At 40.9% G+C, this 22,328-nt stretch overlaps 1 protein-coding gene and 1 long non-coding RNA gene across 8 annotated transcripts in view; one reads left to right on the top strand and one right to left on the bottom strand.

The window, feature by feature from the left end:
- LOC106010822 (uncharacterized) overlaps positions 1-22,328 on the bottom strand; it is a 58,898-nt gene that overhangs the window by 16,056 nt on the left and 20,514 nt on the right. Inside the window, exon 2 of the long non-coding RNA XR_001184542.3 lies at positions 16,161-16,255. This is a non-coding gene — a long non-coding RNA (uncharacterized LOC106010822). The remainder of the gene's footprint in view (positions 1-16,160; positions 16,256-22,328) is intronic.
- Positions 1-22,328, top strand: part of Cndp1 (carnosine dipeptidase 1) — a 57,890-nt gene that overhangs the window by 21,133 nt on the left and 14,429 nt on the right. Inside the window, exons 1-6 of one of the 7 annotated variants that reach the window (XM_004861943.2) lie at positions 2,082-2,320; positions 3,088-3,213; positions 5,577-5,726; positions 7,191-7,353; positions 8,121-8,209; positions 20,383-20,583. In XM_004861943.2, coding sequence (XP_004862000.2) covers positions 2,288-2,320; positions 3,088-3,213; positions 5,577-5,726; positions 7,191-7,353; positions 8,121-8,209; positions 20,383-20,583 — 762 coding nt within the window. In that variant the 5' untranslated portion in view covers positions 2,082-2,287. Of the gene's footprint in view, positions 1-2,081; positions 2,581-2,618; positions 3,013-3,087; positions 3,214-5,576; positions 5,727-7,190; positions 7,354-8,120; positions 8,210-20,382; positions 20,584-22,328 lie in introns of those variants that run through there. The other 6 variants (XM_021242153.2, XM_004861949.4, XM_087188917.1 and 3 more) reach the window with 6 other exon arrangements.

Below are 22,328 nucleotides of genomic sequence, written 5' to 3'. Positions count from 1 at the left end.
CGATCATGTTTGGGTGTCTATCACTTTGAATATACCCACCTTTGGTTCCTAGGGCCAAGGAACCTTGAGGGGTGGAGGCAGCCCTGGTGGGTAGTGTTTGAGGAAAGAAGCAAGTGATGGAGGGACCTCCATGTAGTACCCTCCCAACGCAGGAGCTGAACCTGCAGAGGAAGGCTGGCTGTATTATGTAAACTCTGGGAGGCCACAGAGTGTTTGGGTTTATCACAAGTTCAATGGGATGTCTTGAAAAAATTTACAGTGATCTAAACCACCTTTTAAAGTATCAACTCGGCTATTCCGGGGAGAGTAGATTAGAGACAGCCTCTCAAGAAGATGATGATTGAATATAAAATATTCAACCACCGTTTCAAATAGACTTCATGGTAAGATAGGCAATTGTGGTGCGCATCTCATGACAAGCATCCTCTAACTGTGGGCGTAATGGCCTGTTCTGGCCAGGACAGGGTAGAATGGGCATTTCTCCTTCCTTTTTTTTTTCTGATGGTAGAGATGCTTCCCGAAGACTTTCAGACTTGGCTCATGACAAATCTTGTGACATCATCAGGCCCAGAGCATTTTGCCAGGACATTTCACAGATTTTTGACCTCTGTAGGAAAAGGAACACAGATTCAAATGGACTGGCCAAACATGAGCTAGCCATGAGTTTGGGGAGCCACCTTGGACCCTCCAGGTACCCAGAGCCTGTGAGTGAGCATGCAGGGATGAAACCTACCTTCCCTCTACTTCCGACCTCCTGCAAGCATATACATGCACAACGGTCCTCACCCGAGTAGGTCAGCTAACACACTACTGGCTACTCAAGAGGGACCACATCCAATCCTCATACATCTTCACATTCCCTGGGCAGTGCTGAGAGTATCTGGCACAGAGCTGGTGCTAAATGCAGGTTGTTGAATTGACCTCGAATGCCATGTGGAGAAATCTGGTCACTGTGTGCTGCAAGTATGTACTAACGACTGAAAACAGCTGAAAAAACAGAGGTATGGGGCTGTGAAAAGGCACGGAAGAAACTTGAATACGACTTATGAAGTGAAAGAAGCCAATCTTACTTAGTGAAAACCTATCTCAAAATTAAGGATAAAAATTCTGGGTGTGGTGGTGCACACTTGTAATCCCAGCACTTGGGAGGCCGAGGCAGGAGGATGTCTGTGAGTTCAAGGCCAGCCTGGGCTACACAGTGGATTCAGAGCCAGCCTGAACTACAAAGCAAGACCTTGTCTCCAAAAAAAAAAAAAAAAAAAAATTAAAGATAAAAAGGCTCGGAATGTAGCTCAGTACAAAGGCCCTGGTTTCACTTCCCAGAATTGCAAAACTCCTTAAGAAAGAAGAGCTGGTTAGGGAAGAAGACACTGACTGCTAAGCCTGGAAACCTCTTCCCTCCTGGACCAGTGTTTCTGCTCTGCCTGGTTCTCTGCCTGATTCTCAGCCTGGGCAAACTCGAGCTGAATGAGTTTTCTCAAGGCGCCTTGCCAGAATTATACCTCTAGGTTCCAACACTTCACCTCTGAAGGGGCTCTTCCTAAAATAGGTGATGAGTTTAAGGGATGTTTTCAGTCCACCATCATTTGCAGAACAGGAAGGTCTGGCATGACATAGCCCACTGCTTGTATCCCACCTGAACTCGGCACCACTGCCAGCATCTGCATCCTCCTCCAAGGTGTCTAAGTTGTCTCTGAAGCTTCACATGCCTCAGTCTCCCTTGCTATCCCTCCCACTTGCCTCCACCATAGGTGGACACTTAAAAAATCTTAGATAGGACCGGGGATTTAGCTCAGTGGTTCCGCCACCTGCCTCGCAAGCGCAAGGACCTGAGTTAGAACCCCGGTACCCGCCCCCCCCCCAAAAAAAAGAAAGAAAAAAAAAATCTTAGATAAAAAAATCAATTTCATAATATAAATAGCTCATTTAAAAATGATGAAACAGGTTTTCAGAGACAAAAAACACACTTTATTCTAAAATCCCCCCTTTTTCCTGCAACAGAGAAAGTAAGTTTGGCTCTTAAAGTGGAGTCTAGCCTGTCACCAGGGAAGAGCTCTTGGCTTTCCCAGACAGCAGTCTCAGCCCACTAGGCCTCTTCACGCCTCCTGTACTTCTCTTCCTCTTCACCAACCTGCCCCCAGGCGGCTGCAGCTGCACTACAGGGGAAGTTGCTGGCAGTGCTTCCTTCAGAGGTGCACTTTGTTCCTGGGGCTTTTGCGGGCAGCTCCTGCCCACTCCACAGGCTTCAGTCACTTGAGGTGCACACTTATCCCTTTGCCACAGGATCATGTCGGGTTTAAGGAGGAATGCTTTCTCACAGGTACCACAGGACATCCAGGGAGTCTTCCCACAGGTGTGACCAGGACAGACTACAGGCTGCATCTGGAGGCCATCATGGGGCGAGGTGACTGAGAAGGAGACTGAGGAAGAGGAGAAAGAGAGGAGACTAGGCAGATCAAGGGCCGGTCCCTGTTTAAAGGCAAAGGAAGGAGGAACCCGTCAGAGGCTGTAGAGTGCCGGAGAGGTGGCAGGGAGCCAGGAATACAGAATCAAAGTCCAGGACCAGAGGCACTGCAGGAGGTGACTGTCTCTCAGTGTCATTTAGCACAGAGAAATTTAAAGTTTCTTTTTTTTTCTTTCTTTTTAATGTACTCCAATTGCCAGGGCTCATGGAAAGACACCCCACAATATAGCACAGGATTTCAGGCATTCTTGAGTGGTTCAGCACACAGAGCCATTTTTGGTGTTTCTGGTTGTTCGAACCTCACAGTTCTCTCTCAAATACTACCCCTCATACTGGGGTGTGAGCCATGGCCACCCTTCACAGGAGTGGACAAGACCACGTCATAGGCATACCTTGACACCCATGATTTGAAGACAAGCTCATTAACTTGGAACCTGCCTCGTTAAAAACCTTTAGCTTTGAAATGAAAATGATTGGGGGTAAAATGCATGTCTAGTTCTATCATCTCTTGTTATTTTAGTCCACCTAACTTCAAGCAGCTGTCTTAGGTAAGTCTTCCTTGAAGTATTTGAAAGGACGAAAGTCTAACAACGGCCCTTTAAATTTCCCACAACCATTAACAGGCTTCCTCTTTCCTGGCACTGCTGCTGCTGCTTGAGGGGGTAATGTTCTCTTCATCTTCTCCACCCTCCTGGCCGTTGGACAAGGTTTTCCAGTACATTGACCTCCACCAGGATGAATTTGTACAGGTAGGAGAAGCTGTGTATGCACGCTTGGGTTATGACCTGGGGAGATAATGGATTTTTGTGCCTGACATGATTCCATTTAAAATGTCTGTGACTCCTCATTGAATTGAAATACTGCTCTTCATAAGCTCTGTGAAAGAAATCCCTCCTACACACTCCTCCTAGAAAGGGCATATTCCCAGAACACTTGACCTAGGACTGTCCACTTAGAGATGACCAGCACCTGCAGAACTCACATTTATTGTGGTCTATCAGGTGTCCCACTAGTAACACCACTGGTTCCTGCTGCGTTCTGGGCAGAGCCGGGGAGCTGAAAAGCTGCAAAGTCAATGCCAACATTGTCTGTTTACAGCATACGTGCAATGGACGCTTGGTCTCCTCCTTCATGATCCTCTGCCCCCTTTCCAACTCACTATATGGCTATTGGCCCACAGTGTGGGCATTCAGGGAAGGAGAAGGAGGGAGGCAATGACGAAGGGAAGAGGAAGAAGGAGGCCTGGTGGAAGAAAGGGAGAGGAATGAGCAAGTGGGAAGGCATAGATGCCCGTGGTACCTTGCCGTTTCTACCTCCCCCTTCCACTCAGCCCTCTTGTCCCCTCTGAGGGCACCTTGATCCATGCCCACAGCTCTCCACACACTTACGTGTTGTTGGTTGTGCTCACTAACCTGAAGCTCCTTTGGGTATCATTGGGTTTTGTACTCCAGGTCCTCCCTCACACCGTGTCTAGTACATGGTAGGCATTAATACATATTTATTGGGTTATTTAGGAATACTATTATGCAAACAGTTAGATGTGAAATTTTCACCTTCATGCTAAAGGCCCAAAGCTAAATGTCCAGGCCACTGTTCCTAAGCTTGACTGTTATGCAATCCTTCTTCCTATTGGAATACTAACCTGACATAATAGCCTCTTGAATTTTCAGAACTTGAGTGTGCTTCTGTAATTGGTTGCAATTAACAAGGGATTGAAAAATGATCTCTTGTGGCTGATTTGGGCTTTTAGTCAAAACATCTCCTCTTCCCAACCTCCTTAAACACACCCCAGCCACTCAGTTTTGGGAGAACTCTGCAGCATTGCTTTATAAATTCTAGTTGGAAAACGTAAGGCACAATTTTCCTTAAATAAATTCACCCATAATAAGAGTACTACAACCAAGAAAAAGAGATCAAACTAAAATAAATTAGGGTTGGGTGTGATGGTACAGTCTTATAAACTCAGCTACTAGGGAAGCTGAGGACCAGGGGTTTGAGGCCAGCCTAGGAAACTTAGACCTCCTTTCAAGAAAAAAAAAGGTTCTGCCACCTGCCTTGCAAACACAAGGACCCAAATTCGATCCCCGGTACAAAAAAAAAAAATTTAAAAAAAAATTAGGAAGAGGAGTTAAGATCAGCCGTCCAAAATATGTGTAGTTTTTCTGAAAAATAATGATCCCAGTTCCCAGTATAAGGAATTCAGTTTCCAACACTGAAATATGAATGATTATTTGTAATTATTGCTCAGAATTGCTACTCTATCAGCATTATCCAGCACTTACTAATTATTATATTAATGCATTCTCTAACAATGAAATTGTGCCATTGTTGTGTAAGGTCCATTTGTCCATGGTATAGTCTTTTATTAGTTGCAGTGTTTGAAAAGATTTAAAAATTTTTAATTTTTGATAAGTGGGAGTTTTAAAAAGTATTTATAGCAATCTTTGTAAGACTTGATAAATTATTTAGAAGCATTATTCTTCAATATTTTGGACGGCTTGAGTAGCAAGTGTGTATATGGTATTTAGGAATAGTAGCAAGTGAGATGAACCATATCACCTGGTGGTGTTTTTGCAAAGGAGCTATTTTATGAATATTACTGGACTTCCTCAGTCAGGTATTTGTATCTCTTCTTGGTGGTGCCAGGCACCATGCAAAGTCCTAACACACACTCTCTCGGTTTATGGCCATCATCCCCTTGGAGTTAGGGAACATCACTCTCCTGTGACTGAGGCTGGGAGGTTAAGGACTATACTCAAAAGTCATCCGACAGCAACAGGCCGAACAGGCTCAGGAGCAAAGGCTGAGTTTAAGGCTGGACCTCATGGCCTACTGGGCTGGGAGGTACAGGGAGGGGCCACCACATTCTCCAGCCTGTCTTGCCTCATTTTCTTTACTAACCTGACACCTTGGGCCTCTAGGTTCTTCACTAAACGCCCAACTCGCCTATCAGTTCCTCCTGAATGTCACTGTGTTTACTTGCACAGTCTGCAAGGCTCCACCCACTGAAGATTATTTGGGGACTTCTGTCCCCTGCTCTCACATTGTCCCCACCCAAATGGATGTGAGCCACTTCTCTAAACTACTAACACCCTCTTGCCTTATTTTGCAGACACTCAAGGAGTGGGTGGCTGTTAAGAGTGACTCACTTCAACCTGTGCCTCGTTTTAGAAAAGAACTCTTCCTGATGATGGCTATGGCTACAGACAAGCTCCAGCACCTGGGAGCCGAAGTGGATTCTGTGGACTTGGGTTCTCAGCAGGTGCTGGCACATCTCCCTCCAGCTAGGGAGTTGTCACTTCTGTGGCCATGAGCAACACCTTCCTTTGGTGGTGGGAAGAGTGGGGCTTACCTTGATCCTTGTCCCAGTTTCCACCCCCAGTGTCCTGATACCTAATAAGGCTGAAACATTCCACCTAGTCTCAGATTAGATTGTATTATTGACCTCTAGTCATAGAAGGGCTGAAGGAGGTATCCCATAGAAATGGAGTAGGTGACTAAAGATCAGCTTGCTATGGAAAGATCCTTTCCTCCTTGTTTTCTGTTCACTTCCTGCATGCATGATTCACATTTTCCCCAATTATCCTTTCCCTCAGATTCATGTGTATCTTTCTTGAAGGCCCATGTATATAGCTGCATTCTTTCATCAGAATCATTGCTTAGAACTGCCACTCTACCAGGAATGGTAATCCTAAATCTAGATGCCCAGTGGCACTTTCTTTAGCATTGAGAACTTCAGATAATCCAAGTTGTCCAGGATTCTGTCTGCCTCCTTTAAGCCAGCTGAGATCTGAGTTCTTATTGAGGAGTGCATCTTATTAACTGTACTTTTTGACAATTACTTTTAACTGTGTTTTATGTTTTACTAAAATTTTTTCATGATACTATTTTAGAGATGGAAAGCGATGCTCAGAACAAAGACATAGGCTTTACAGCAGAAGTTCCCAACCCCCAGGCCATGGACCAGTTACAGTCTGTGTCCAGTTAGAAACTGAGCTACACAGCAGGTGTGGAACAGTAGGTGAGCCAGTGAAGCTTCATCGGTATTCCACTATGCATCATTTCCAATATTGCCTGAGCTCCACCTGCCATTGGGTCAGCAGGAGCATTAGATTTTCATAGGAGTACAAACACTAATGTGAACTGCACATGCCAGGGATCTGGGTTGCATGCTCTTTATGAGAATCTAATGCCTGATGATCTGAGGTGGAGCTGAGGTGGTGATGCTAGTACTGTGGAATGGCTGCAAATACTGATTAACATAGGCAGAGGTTTGACTGCACAGAGACCATAATAAATCAATAGCTTGCAGACTCAGATCAAAATCCTATCAGTGAGTGGCAAGTAACAATTAAGCCATAGCTTGTGATAGGCTTTACAGCAGCAAGTGAGTTGATGGGACCACCTAGAAATAGGAAAACAAACTCAGAACTCCCACTGATTCTGCATTATGGTGAGTTGTGTAATTATTTCATTATATATTACACTGTAATAATAATAGAAATAAATGTAATACACTTGAATCATGCCAAAACCATTTCCCACCCCATCTATGGAAAAACTGTCTTCCACAAAACTATCCCTGGTCCCAAAAATAGTTGGGGACCACTGATTTACAGGAACAGTGGAACAGAATAGACACAACACCTAATTTCATATTCTGAATTTTCTGGAAAAACAATGCAAGTTTTGTTTTTTAACACTATAATTTATTATTCTCCTACAGCTGCCTGGTGGCCAGAGTCTTCCCATACCTCCCATCATACTGGCTCATCTGGGGAATGATCCAAAGAAACCTACTGTGTGCTTCTATGGGCACCTGGATGTTCAATCTGCTCACCAGGATGATGGGTGGCTCACTGATCCTTACACACTGATGGAGGTGGATGGTCAGTAACATGCTGATTCCTCTGTGCTCTGGTTATTGGCAGACAGGGCTTACTCACAAGGTTTAAGAATTTAAAATGTGATCCTACCCAAGCTCCAGGTCCTTAATGGTCAGTAAGGACAAAGAGAAGTGCTGTTTTCCTAGTCTACAAATTGGTCATTGAGGTTGAATTGCTTTCCCTTTTGAAACTACAAAACTCTGTGCCTCTACATAGGGGCTCTCGGGCACTGGAGGTCAAACCTTTTTCTTTTTAAAAATGCCAAAGATAGGGCCGGGGATTTAGCTCCGTGGTTTTGCTGCCTGCTGCGCAAGCGCAAGGGCCTGAGTTCGATCCCTGGTACCAAAAAAAAAAAAAAAAAAAAGCCAAATATAACTTGTATTTTATAAGAAAAAGAAGAAAAGTTAACAGAGATGTATACACATCTTTTTCTCATTTTGCCAACTGTAAAATCTCAAAATGAGAGATTGAGGTAAATATTGTTCTACAACAAATCCTCAGGTTCCCCTTAATGAGTTTGGATAAAATAACTGACTACTGTGGAGGCCAGTGGAATGTGTTTGTTTCAAATTAGCTCCTTTTATCTAATTGGCTGTTGACCATACTATTTGTATGTAAGAAATAACACTTCGCAATTTTAGATCAAGATTTGTGCTTGGAACATTAAAAGTATTTCTAAGATTATTGCCTATAAAAGGCATAGGTCTTTAACAAATGCAAATTGCAGAGGTCTCCATACTTTTTTGAAAATTCCTCTTCTATTTTTAAAGGAAAGCTGTATGGACGAGGAGCAACAGACAACAAAGGCCCAGTCTTAGCTTGGATTAATGCTGTTAGCACCTTCAGAGCCTTGGAGCAAGTAGGTGACTAGCTGTGACTGGAGAGAGGGTGAGGACGGTGGTGATAACAATATAATTTGCGTTGCTTACTTTGTCCCCACTCAATTGCAGCATGTTGTTTATCTTCCCCAGTAACTTTTGGAGATGCATAGCACAGTTATACCCTTTTAACCAATAAGAGTAAGGCTTGGGAAGGTTAGGGAACTTACTCAGTTAAAGCAGTCCAGTTAGCAACTTGGCAAGACCTTGTCTCAAAATAAAAAAATAAGAATGAAAAAATGGACTGTGAAAATAGCTCAGTGCAATGGCAGTAGGTCGGGAGCAATGCTACATAATTTTAGGGAAAAATCATTTGGTTATCCTAGTTCTCCTGCCTACAGCCCAGCTATGGAATTCCGAGACATAATTCCATTTTGGCCTGGGGTCACAACTGAGACCTCAATGATCCGGTGATGCTGTGATGCTCCAGGATAACATCCTGGGAGCTGAAAACATCCTGGGAGGAACAAACATCTACTCAGTTCCTCATTGTTCTTGGATTGTTACATCTTGTTTATGTAGGATGTACTGAACTCTCTGCAAGTCGTTTGTTACATTTGTTAGTGCCATAAACTGGGGGCTTTCGTCTTCGCCGTCCAGAGCAGCACTGATCAGACCCAAAGCTCAGCTTCTTCTCAGTCTCATTTTTCTACCTTTCCTGTAATTCACCGTGTTACTGCCGTGGCTCGCAGGAGACCAGGACTCACTGCAGAGGTTCTGGTAACCTCCCCTTTCCCTGTCCCCTACAGCAGTAGGTTCAATCCCCAGTTTTATTAAAAACAAAGAAAAAGCATCCTCATTAGTGGCAGTGACAATACTCTGAATATGGATTCTAGCCTACATTGGCAACCACTAAACTGTGGCTAAGTTCTTATCGGCTGAGACTTGTTTTTGTTGTTGTTTTGGGTTTTTTCAGTTTTTACTTTTTATTAGTGCATGTTTCCAGTACGTGGTCACATTCTTCGTGGGGACTTGGTAAATGTACATAACGTAGCACAATTCTTTTCTCTTTCCTTTCCCGTCCCTCTCCCTCAATCACTTGGTCCCCTTGCCATTTGCAAAAGATCTGTCTCTGTATTTCTTATTTTCTATCTTATATTTTGCTCTTTATCTATATTCGTGTAAGAGAAACCATGTGCTTATTTAAGCTTGTGTGTTTGATTTATTTCACTTAACATTATTGTCTCAAGGCGCATCCATTTTCTTTTTTTTTCTTTTTTTGGTACTGGGGATTGAACTCGGGTCCTTGCACTTTCAAGGCAGGTACCAGAACCACTGAGCTAAATCCCCGGCCCTCCATTTTCTTATATAACTTAAGTTTATCTTTATGGCACAGTAGTACTCCATTGTGTATAAACACCACATTTTCTTTATCCATTCACCTGTTGATGGACATACAGGCTGCTTCCATGACTTAGCTATTATGAGTTGTATTGCTATAAACTTAGGTATGCCTGTATCACTGTAATATGATGTCTTTAACTCTTTTGGGAAAATACCTAGAAGAGGAATAGCTGGATTAAATGGAATTTCTAGTTTTATTTTTTTGTGGAATCTCTATGCTGGTTTCCATTGTGGTTGTGCTAATTTACATTGGCACCAATCAACATAGAAGGTTCCTCCTCCCTATTGCGAGCAATTGTCATTTGATTTCTTAATGATAGCCATTCTTTCTGGAGTAAGATGGAATCTCAGTGTTGTTTTTTTTGCATTTCTCTAATGGTCAGAGAGGTGGAATTTTTTTCATGTATTTATTCACCATTTATACTTCTTCTGAGAAACATCTATTTGCCCATTTTTGGACTGTGTCTTCCATTTTGAAGGCTCTCTCTCTCTCTCTCTCTCTCAGTTCTTTATGTATTCTAGATGTTAGTCCTCTGAGAGGTAACCGCCAAATTTTTTTCTCATTCTGTAGGTTGTCTCTTCATTCTGTTGGTTATTTCCTTTGCTGTGCAAAAGCTTTTTAGTTTGATAGAATGACATTTGTTAATTGTTGATGTTATTTCTTGTGCAATTGGGATTCTGTTCAGAAAGTCCTTGCCTATGTCTATGTCTTCAAGAGTTGTAGTTATTTTGTCTTCCAGCAGATTGTTTCTTTTAACATTTAGCTCTTTGATCTATTTTGATTTTAGTTTAGTACAGACACTCCTTGTTTAATAACTGAGTTCCATTCTCTCAACTAGGTTGTTAATTAATTTATTGCTAAATGAGGAATTGTATATAGTATGTATATTATAATATTTAGAACAAAGAAATGGTCAAAGGAAACTCCCAACTTGATAACTTTGCTTTTATCAGCATAACTTTTACATGCAGTAATGTATAACAGAACATAAAGTGATAGTACTGTACTATATAGTACAATCAACAAAAGTTACAGTACTATATAAACAAGGTGTATGGTACAAAAAAGACACCAGGCTCTATAAACAAGATGTACAGAAGTATACAAAAAAAGATGGGTCATAAGTCCAAAGGACGTGTCGTAAGTCCCAACAGCATCTCATGAGTCTGAACAATTGTTAAACAGGTAAGTCATTAAATGAAGAATACCTGTACATAGTGAGAGACACAAATCTAAATTCAATCTTCTACATGTAGATAGCCAGTTTCCCCAGCACCATTTGCTAAAGAGGCTATCTTGTTCTGCTATATGTTTTTGGCCCCTTGTCAAAGATCAGATGGCTGGATGTGCCTGGGGTTATTTCTGCATCCTCTATTATGTTGTTGATCCACGTGTCTGTTTTTGTTCTAGTACCATGCTGTTTCATCTCTGTAAGTTTTGTAAAATAACTTGAAATCTGGCATTGTGATGCCTCTTGCTTTGATCTTATTATCCAGGATTGCCTTTGCTTTTCTTGGTCTCTTCTGGTTTTGTATGAATTTTAGGATTATCTTCTCTAGTTCTGTGAGGAATGCTGTTGGGATTACATTAAATTTGTACATCAGTTTTGGGAGTATGGCCATTTTGACAATATTGACTCTGCCTATCCAGGAACAGGGAACATCTTTCCATTTCCTGATGCCCTCTTCAATCTCCCTTTTCAAAGTGCTGTAGTTTTCATTGTAGAGGTCTTTCACTTCCTTGGTTAGCTTAAATCCTAAGTATTTAGATTTTCTTGATGGTATTGTGAATGGTATTATTTTCATAATTTCTTTCTCAGATCATTTATGTACAGGAATGCTGTTGATTTTTATGTGTTGATTTTGTATCCTGCTACTTTACTGAATTTGGTTATTCTAGGAGTCTTTTGTGGGTCTTCTGTGTAGAGGATCATGTCGTCTGAAAATAATGATAATTCAACTTCCTTTCCTTCTTATATATATCTTTTTTATTTCTTTCTCTGGCCTGAAACCTCTGCCAAAGGTATTGCATACAATATTGATCAGGAGTGGTGATAGTGGACATCCTTATCTTGTTCCTGATTTTAGAAGGAAAACTTTCAAGGTTTCCCCATTTAATATGGTGTTGGCAGGAGGTTTGTCATAAATGGCTTTTATCAGATTGAGATAAGGTACTTGTATTTCTGTTTTCTTCAGGGTTTTTATCATGAATGGATGTTGGATTTTGTCAAAGGCTTTTTCTGCATCTGTTGATAAGATCATGTGATTTTTGTCCTTGGAATTGTTTATGTGATGTATTACATTCATTGATTTGCATATGTTGAACCATCTTTGAATCCCTGAGATGAAGCTTAATTGGTCATGATATATGATCTTTTTGATGATTTGTTATATTCTGCTTGATAGTGTCTTGATGAAGATTTTTGTGTCTTAGTTCATTAAACAGTTTGGCCTGTAGATCTCTTTTTTGGTTGGATCTCCGTCTGGCTTTGGAATCATGATTATGCTAGCTTCCAGGAATGACTTTGGGAGTGCTCCTTTCCTTTCAGTTTCATCAAAGAGTTTGAGGAGTATTGACATTAGATTTTTCCTGATATTTTTGTAGAATTCAGGAGTGAATCCTAAGGTATGAGTTTTCTTACTTGATAGGTTTTTTGTTTTATTACTTCTGCAATTTCCTTTCCTGTTATTGGATATTTCAGGGTTTTATATCTTCTTGGTTCAGTTTTGGTAATTTATAGGTATTCAGGAACCTATCAATTTCTTCTAGTTTCTCCAATTTATTGGAGTACAGGTTTTTGAAGTAGCAGCTAATATCCTTCTGGATATTGGCAGTTTTCATTGTGATTTCACCTTTTTCATTTCTAATTACATTGATTTGGGTCTTTTTTTTTTTTTTTTAAGTAAGATTGGCTAAGGATTTTTCTACTGTCTAATGTCTACTTTGATTTCTTCTGTGATTCATTGATTATTCAAGAGTGTATTGCTTAATATTCATGCATTTGCATAATTCCGTGGTTTCTTTTGCCATTGATTTCTAGTTTCATCTTGCTATGATCTGATAATATGTATGGGACAATTTCAATTCTTTTGCATTTCCTTAAGCATGCTTTATGGGCTACTATGTGGAACTTTGGAGAAAGGTCCATGTGCTGCTGAGAAGAATGTGTATTCTGTCATTGTTGGGTGGAACACTGTAGAGATCTATGAAGTCTATTTGTCCAAAGGTTATGTTCAACTCTTATTTCTTTATTGATTTTTTTTTTGACTAGTTGATCTATTTGTTGGGGTACTGAGGTTTTCCATTATAATTGGGTTGATGTTTATTAGATCTTTAATGTCCAATAGTGTTTGTTTTATGAAGTTGTGTGTGTTGGTGATTTTTGCATATATGATTATAATTTCTATCTCTTCCTGCTCAATTATTCACCTAACCAATGTGTAGTGACTTTTTGCCTCTTCTGATCAGTTTTGGCTGAAAATAGGATAGCCACTCCTTATTTTCAATATTCCCTGTTGCAGGGAATATTTTCCATCTTTTGGGGGTTTAGTCTATGAAGTTTTTTGGATTAAATGTGTTTCTTGTATACAGCTTACTGTTTAAATTTGTTTCTTGGTTCATTCTTCCAATTTGTATCATTTGATTAAGTAAGTAGACCATTCACATTGAGAGTTATTACAGAAAAGAATTACTGTCATTGCAGTATTTTCCTGTTGCTGTTTACCTTTTTTTCTTTTCTACTTAACTTCTCCCCCTGCCTGGTAATTCATTCTATTAGACATTTTGCATTGTCAACTTCATTGTCTTTTTCTAGTATATTCTTGAGAATGTTTTGGAGTGCTGGTTTGGTGGTCATGAATTTCTTAAGGTGCTCTTTGTCATGGACAGACCTTATTTCTCCATCAATTTTGAAAGACAGTTTTGCAGGACATATCAGTCTGGGTTGGAAGTTGTTTTCTTTTAGTGCTTGAAATATTTCACTCCAAGCTCTCCTGACCTTCAAGGTTTGTGTTGAGAAGTCTTCTATAATTCTTTTTTTTTTCATTAAATTTATTGTTACATTTTATGTATACAATATGCTGACATTCATCATTGGGAATTTGTACCTTTACATGATATATCTTGATTCTTATATTTTTGCTATAATTCTAATAGGGTTACATTTTAAATGATTTGTTGTCTTTCTCTAACAGCTTTTAAGAATCAGTTCTTGTGTTGAACTTCAGAGATTGTGATTATAGTGTGTTATGGAGAGGTTCTTTATTGTTCATGGCTATGTGGGGTTTTATATGCCTCACTTACCTATATGTTAAATTATTTCCCTATATTTGGAAAGTTTTCTATGATTTCTGTAGACAGGTTTTTTAATGCCATATGTGCTATCTGCTGATATTTTACTAATTCCTATTAATAGATTGTCTTCCTTTATGTCTTTCTCAGCTGTTCAATAAATTTTTCATGTTCTCTTGTTAGTTATTTATTTTTTTGGTACTGGGGATTGAACTCAGGACCTTGCACTTGTGAGGTAGGCGCCAGAACCACTGAGCTAAATACCTGGCCCATCTCTTGTTATTTTTGGTGCATCTTTGAATATGCTGTTACCCATATCAGCCCTCTTTTCTGGTTCTGATCTCTATCCTACATTGGTAACTTCTACTACCCATACTTTCCATAGAATTTTTAATCTGAATTTCTTTCTAGTACATTTTCATGAACTCTATTCTGTGCTAAACTGTTACATTTTATTTAGCTCAGATAGCCGCTTATCAGTATCTCCTGTAAACTCTCAGATCATTTTGTTTATTAAGTTCATTATCTGTTTAGTTATATCTTCTTTCAGCTTCACCAAGCACCTCATTGATCTGTTTTTTAGACTCTTCTCTCTCCTTTCAAATCATTCAGCTCTGTGGCTTTTGATTTCTTCCCCTGAAATGCTTCATGGATTAGCTTTGGGAGAGTTAGGAGTTTTGGGGAACATTTTACTATCATGTCTTCTCATGTTTCTATTGTTTTTTGTTTTGCTTTGTTTTTGTGCTGAGATTTATAGACTGGTTATAGTCGAAAACTTTATTGCTAGTATGAAGATCTCTTTAGTCAGTGTCTGCTTTCAGTGATGAGCTCTAGGCCCGGCTAAGTGTAGGCCTCTGCTTCTGGCCCAAGATCCAACCACCTCCATTTATTCGGGAGAGAAGGCTGCAAAGTATTTGGCCCAGCAACCAAGGACCCAAGTACAATCCAGCTATTGGCATAGCGAGAAGACATTAATTAATAACAGCAACTAGGCCACATTGCCAGCAGCGATACAATCAGCAACAGTCGTAGCACCAAAGACAAAGTGGACACCTAAGAACCAATAATGTGCTATCCTTAACCATAGAAAAGAGATCTATGATTACAGTATAAACTCTGAGACAAATAAAATAGCAACATACACTCAATATCTAATAAGTGCAGCGACTCTGCCTCCGATAACAATGGAAGTATTCAACAGAAATAGCATAGGATTAACTGTCTGATGACTTATTAAAGTTAATGGCTGTACAAATAAGGATAAAGGGAGTGAGAACCAGAAAATGAAGGAAACAATTTTAAAAATCATGAGATGAGAAAGAGAGAAAAGTGAGATGAAGGATCCTGTTGAGGAGTGAAAGGAAATTCATAGTATTAGGTAAAAGTAACAAAAAGAATAAATAATAAAAAGAAGAAAACACAGAGGAAAAAAAAATAAAAAAAATAAAAAGAAAAAAAAGAGAGAAGGAGAAAGGTACAAAAACACCAAACCACCAAAAAAAAAAAAAAAACACACCAATGAAGGAAAAAGAAAAAAAATGAATAAAAAAACTCCTCTGTCTTTTTGAATGAGTGATTTCTTTCCAGGATCTGGTGTCTTGGAATCCAGGAGGTAATGATTTTCTCCACATAGCTTCACAGCCTGTGGGTTTGTGATGTACCCACCACCTTCAGAGGCCCCTCTGTTCAACACCCTGGACTATAGCATCCATCTGAGCCAAAGCATGACCCTGCTCAGAATGGTAGACAGGGAGAACAATCAGACCATGGTCTCTGCAGGATATAGGCAGCAGGCAGGGGTTCAAGTAGACTGCAGGACTGAATACCAACACTTTCAGATCCAGCTGCCTCTGAAAGCCACACTTTCTAGGCCTGGTTTCTCATCATAGAGGCTGGGGCCCAGGTCCTCCTGACCTAAGCTTAAACTTCTGAGGGGGTGTATGCCTAGGCAGCACCCTCTCTGTGGCTGTCTCCTGTAGCTGTCTCTTACCCAGTCACCGTGGAAAGGGTGACACTAGAAACGCTAAAATGGAGTTCTTTTGTATTTGTTCTGTGACTCACTTTTAAACATTTTAACTTCTTCCCAAAATGGCACCTTGTTAAGCGCTCTTTGGCAATATGGTGGGTGCTGCACTGGGCTTCTTTTCCAACTCTAACCTGCCATGAAAGAGTCACTTTGAGGGTAAAACTCCATGCTGTCTTTGTAGTTTACAATTGCCATGAGCTTTTCTTTGAGGCTAGCAGTGTTGTCCTAGTACTTCATTTCTCCTTGGAGCTGCCAACTCTCTGGGACTTACCTTCTCTCCCAAGGTATTGTTTTTCTCTACTATCAGGTTGGTTGGTTGGTGGGTGCCTCTGCTGGCTGATGGGGAACCACCTCTTGGTGCCTCTGCTGTCAAGGGAGAACAAAACACAAAGTGGGCTTGGAGTTGGCAAATGGCTGCAGCCAAGGTGTGAAATCCTTCATTTGGTGTTGGTCAGGGGGTAAATGCACCACAGGTGGCAGGTTCTATCTGCAATTGTGACTTTAAAAAAAAATCCTTTTCTTTTAAATTGTCTCTTCCTTCTCATCACAAAGTACGGTTTTAACAGAGCCACACATACATTTAAACAAATATATTAGCTATTTTGCAAATTAACAAGGCAGAATCTTCTGCTACTTGACATCTTGTCTGAATTCTTAGGTCTCTTCCAGTAGTTTTTCTTAGGTGCTCAGATAAGGAGTGTGGAAAGAGATTAGGGAGCAGCTTGGAGGAGATACATTAATGGAGATATAATAATGTCCACCAGAGGACATTATAGGTGGATTCAAGTTTGCATCTTTAACTATATCTTACCATATTCTCACAAGAGTAGTTTTGTCTTCAACCAGTTTTTTACCTTCTGCTAAGGAATGTGTCTAGATTCTCACAGGATTAAATTTACTGTGTGGTTATGGGCAAGTGACTTGCTATCCTTAGGTCTCAGATTCTGTAAGGATGAGTTCACTGATTCGGGTTTTGGACATTCTGTGTTTCACTGCTTACTTCCATTTCAGCCTAAAGTGGCCGGTTAGATCACGCACGAGCTTGAGATCAGGAGCCTGGCCCTTCACTGCCATCAGCCTTCACCTCCCACTCAGGGTGCTGGTGAAGAAGTCTCACCATTATTGCTGGGCTAGCTCAGTGTTCAGGGAAATGTGTGAAGCAAGGGGGTAGCTTTCAGGTGAGGAATGGTGTGAGAAAGGGGAACAGTTTCTACATCCCAACTTCCAGGGCTTCTCCACAGGGAAGTCAGCCTGCTAGCTACTTCCCTGGGATTTACAGCTGGGGAAATGCAGACGACCAGGCAGTGGAAGAGGTTCTGAGGCTGACGTACACTAGTGCACTACTCAGGCTCCACTCTCTGTTTCACAGGGGACCTTTGGACATGCTCAGGTGGTTGCAGATTCCAGGGAGCTACTCAGAGCTCTTTGGAACAGTTTCTCTTCTGCTCACACCCAACTTACTGGGTACCTGTTATTGAACATTCCTCAAAGTGCAGTTTAGAGCACGAAGTTTAATAGTAGCAAGGTTTTGATCCTGTGATTGCTATTTTACACAAATATTCAGAGGCAGGTAATCTAAACATTGTTCAGTGTGGCATTATAATATCAGTGAAGCTTTGTGTCAGCTTTGCAGATGGTGAGATAGGAAGGGTACGAGACAGCCAGTTCGAAACTTGCTCCACCAAGTGTAAGGTTAGCTCTTGTGGCACTAACCTTAAAACATGTACAACCTTTCCATATGTCCTCATCTTACATTCATGGGTTAAGTGCATTAAGCATGTTGACACTAGATATTTAAGAAGGAAATGGGGTCCATTTGTTGGATTCATGGGCAAAGGGAAAAATGGAGCATTTCCCAGAGCAAGCCCCCTGCCTGTTTTCATCACTCCAGCACCGTAGAAAAGGCTATGGAGGTATGATGCAGGCTCCTGAGATACAAGTTTGAGTTCACCCCCATGTGTTCATCTTGCCTGTGCTTTGGGAGCTGCAAGACAGTCAGTCTAGGGATGCTGTCTCACAGGATGAATATGAGTCCATGTGGGATGCCCCCAGCCATGCCCAAGGCCCAAGGCTCAGACCTTGACCTCTCCCAGGAGCTGTCCTTCAGGGCAAACTGGACTGTTTCATCAGATGCTAGCAGCATCTCTGTCAGGAATTTGTTTTCTCTTAAGACATAACACAAGCAGAGGGAGGTAACTACTCTACTCCTTTACCTCCCTGAGAAAGACACGCTCAACAAATCAGGTCATGTTTCTGGCCGGGGCTTGCTGATCATTATACAAAACTGTCTTCTCCTCCAGGGCACTCACTGAACTAACAGAGCAAAATAAAAGATTGATAAAAGGAAACAGGAAGATACATCTTTTGGAAATAGGAAAGGGACCAAGAGACTGAGGGTGGGGGGAAGAGAAAGAGGAGAAGGGGAAGGGGATGTAAAAAAATGTACATGTCATGTACACATATGTCATGTACATGTACCAACGACTCAAAATGAATGTAATCAGTATGTGTTGCAAACATGAACACAAAAAATGAAAAGGGGGGGAATCTAGAGATGGAGGGAGGGAGAAGAATGGGGAGGGGAAGGGGAATAAAAATAATTAAGATACACTAAGTACATGTACCTACTCCCTGAAATGAATGTGAACATCACCTGCTGAAAACATGTACTAATAAAACAAAAACAAACACAAAAATCCCTAAATAATGTGGCTTTGATCTTTCTCCTTTCTCTTTCTCTCCCTCCTTCTTCCTCTTCTTATAATTCTCCCTCCCTACCATCTCTCCCTTTCTCTCTATCTTTCCTTCAGAGCCAATATTTATCGCAAATTTTTATGTAAAGGCCAAAATCTGCTCTGCTTTTTAAATTTCATCTCTGAAAGTTACATACCCACAAATGAAACATAAGAAATATTCATTATCCTCAGACAAGTCTGTTTCCTGATTTTCCTCACCTGTAAACTAGAGATTATCCTCTCTGCCTCATAGAAAGGATTGTTTGAAAGGATTAATTGCAGAAGCATCTGCAAAGATCCTCTACTGTACCAGGTCTTTGTGGGGGTTGGTTTCTTCCTCCGTTCCATCTTTTTTTCTTGCTGACACAGCATTTAAACTCACTTTATCTCACTGGACTATTTTACGAAGAGGAAAATCAAGTAGTATTACTATTCCAGTTTCATAGATAGAGAAATGAGCTGCCAGAAGCTCATTTCACACAGCTTGTCCCAGGTCCCTGAAGTGTTGAGGAACAGCATAGAAACCAAACGGAGATCTGGCTTCCAGGCCTCCAACACTTAGCAGATGTTGGTTTGGTTTATAGTTTATTAAATGTGATTTACTAGAAAATTCTTAACCATTTCCAATGATATTTCAACAATTGTGTACTTATTAAGCGTTAGTAATCTTTTTGTGAATATTAAAATTTTAGAACTTCAGTTCTACTTTCTAAGATGCACAGAAGTGCAACTGATATATCTGAGCAATCCTTATCCTCAAATGTCCTTATTCAGCTGAATGGCTGAAGGTCACTTACTTTCTAATACACAATCCTCTACTCATCCTGCATTTGTTGATCTGTGGTGGTCTGTCCTATTCACTATGACTGATTAGCATTTTTGTACTATGTCTATTATCCACATGTAATTCCCATTAGAGCTCTCCTACAAGTATTCTGTGCTCTAGGAAAAACCTTGATCTCTCTTCATAATGTGGTTTGCAGAGATAAGAAGTTATAAATTATACAGAGTGAGAAAGAGAGAAAGAGAGAGGGGGATTAAAATGCAACTGGGAAAGACACATGTAAAAATTTTAAAGGAGCTGTTCTGTGCCCTAATGCTAACTAGTGAAAAACAACTTCCATTATGTTGCAAAATCAAAGCCCTCAAATACATTAAAAGTCAGATTGAAATCATCACTGAAAAATAATAGGTACTGGAAATAAAAATTATGCTTAGGCTTAACAATCATTCGAAGGAAAAAATTTCTCATTTATTATTACCAGAATTATAAGGACAGAAGAATGTTTTGTAATTGAGTGAATTTTCTTCAAAAATTCCTTTTGGGGAGAAGGAAAAAAACGCCTTCTCTCCACAGTACAGTAAAACCCTGTGGTGTGGGTGCAACCTCTAGGAAATACTCCCCAAAATTCTTTGTCTTAGCACTAAATTGATGGTCCATGTTGGAGTGCATTCCCTGAGCACTGCCTTGAAATCTTCCCCCCAATCTCAGTTAAAACTTCAATGCTGTAAAGAAAGCTTAACAATGAGGATGTAAAGGATCTATATGAATGTAAATAATAATTTTATGTATCTGTTTTCCTTCTTTTTTTTTTTGGTACTGGGGATCAAACTCAGGACCTTGCGCTTGCGAGGCAGGCGCGGTGCCACTGAGCTAAATCCCGGCCCCTGTATCTCTGTTGAATGCAAACAAATCATAGGTTATTTAAAGGGGAAATGCTAAAATTGTACAATCGATTTGTTCTGTTTGTAATCCAGGATCTCCCAGTGAATATCAAGTTCATTCTGGAAGGGATGGAAGAAGCTGGTTCTATTGCTTTGGAGGAACTTATCAGAAAAGAAAAGGACCGGTTCTTCTCCAGCGTAGACTACATTGTGATCTCAGATAACCTATGGCTTAGCAAGAGGAAACCTGCACTCACTTATGGAACCCGAGGAAACAGCTACTTCCTGGTGAAGGTACTGGTGGACATTTGTAGAGGGAGGCTGTGAACAGCAGGGAGGAATCCATTCTGGGATCTTAGAAAGGAAGGCCAGAGGCTTTTACCTGGGACACAGCCTGAAGATTACAGAAGACTTGAGGTTTGGGAGCGCGGTTCATGAACTCCAGTGGTGTGCTTGTGTATATGTTTTGTTTTTTTTTTAGAGAGAATTCCCTAGGTGTCTGTGACTCAATATATAGTTTCTAAAATATTTAGAAACTATAGCTTTGGAATTTAGAGGCAGGAATAGCAGCCTATGGGGATGACTTCCAAGTCAGAGGCTGGGGATGCTGGAATCTCACCATGGTGTCTGACTGCTGAGTCTTGATGACAGGAGACCCAAGTGCCACTTATTAGTCAACATGACCTAATTGTGAAGCTCAAACATTATAGACCAGATAGAAATACCATGCATTCTTAGCACTTAAAAAATAATGTGCGCCCATTGCCAGACATGAGAATACTGTCTCAGGGATATAGGGTTGCATAAAAACTCTCAGATAGTTTACTGTTACAAGATACAGCTGCAGAGATGATGTAGGGGTGAAAGGGGAAAAAATCAGAGACCTCAGTAGAAATCTCATTTAAAGAACTTGGATGTGAGAAGGAGAGATGGCTAGTATGAATTCTTAGTCACACATAAAATGGAAATCTTATGTGGACCATTATTCAAGGCTAAAGTAAAATAAAAGTTTATTATAGGGAAGAGACAGAGATAGCCACATCACAGACAGAGCAGCACTGGACAAGGCACATCTTCTGTTTATGGGTCTCATCCTGGTTTCCTGTGCATCTTTCTTCCTTATCTGAAGAAGTGCACTGGCTTGCTTCTTTTTTTTGGTACCCGGGATCGAACTTGGGACCTTGCGCTCACAAGGCAGAACCGCTGAGCTAAATTCCTGGCCTTCTTGCGTCTTTGATTAACCATTTAGTTTCTTTGTTTCTCTTATCATCTAAAAATGCAGCTGCCTGTTTACTTCCTATCTGATATCTGCCACAAGCTCCTGTTAGCTCTCTGTCTCAGCTGGAGGGAGCACAGAGTCCAAAAGAGCCTTCAGGAGGTTGAGGAAAAAGTGAGCGCTGGAGATACAGGAGAAAAAGGGGATACTTATGAGAACAAAGGCACTGAGTAGGGGGGAAGGGATGAGATCCTAGCTAGGGGAAGGAATTCACCTCTTCCGCAAGGGTGTCAAATAGGTAGAGAGATAAAAGTTGTAGAGCATCTTTTATTGTTGTTGACCTTTATGATGTTTTTTTCCTGCTGGGTACATAGTAAGTTTATCTGCAGAGAAGTGATGCCTCAAGTGGTTGCTATGCGGGAAGAATCAGAAGACCAACTGGAGCATGAAATCTCAGGCAGTATAGGCTACAGTGTCATCTGTCTTTGCAGATAGCCACCTTTCTGCAGCTTCGCTCCACATCCAGGCCCAGAGAAAGCCTAGGAGGGTAGGATTGGCCAAGGTTGGGGGTAATGCAAATTGATGTGATGGAGAAAGTGGGGAACAGCAAATCAAAACAAGCACCATAGAGAGGTCGGGGTTATGAGCAGTGCCATTTAGGTTCAATGAAGAAAAAATATAGACAGGTGGACAATAAGTTGGGAAATCTTGGAAGGGTCACGGAACTGGCCATCTTGTGAGGACCAAAGAGCAGGTAGTAAATTCAAGTGACAAGAGAGAAGGGAGAGAGAAACTATGATCAGATGGGAGGACCAGGCAACAT

Source organism: Heterocephalus glaber, unplaced genomic scaffold, assembly GCF_053883595.1.
Source record: "Heterocephalus glaber isolate CG9 unplaced genomic scaffold, H.glaber_assembly_v1.0 deba00000331, whole genome shotgun sequence".
NCBI classification, from domain to species: domain Eukaryota; kingdom Metazoa; phylum Chordata; class Mammalia; order Rodentia; family Bathyergidae; genus Heterocephalus; species Heterocephalus glaber.
The sequence above is the reverse complement of the archived record's forward strand: the minus strand, read 5'-3'. Positions and strand labels throughout refer to the sequence as shown.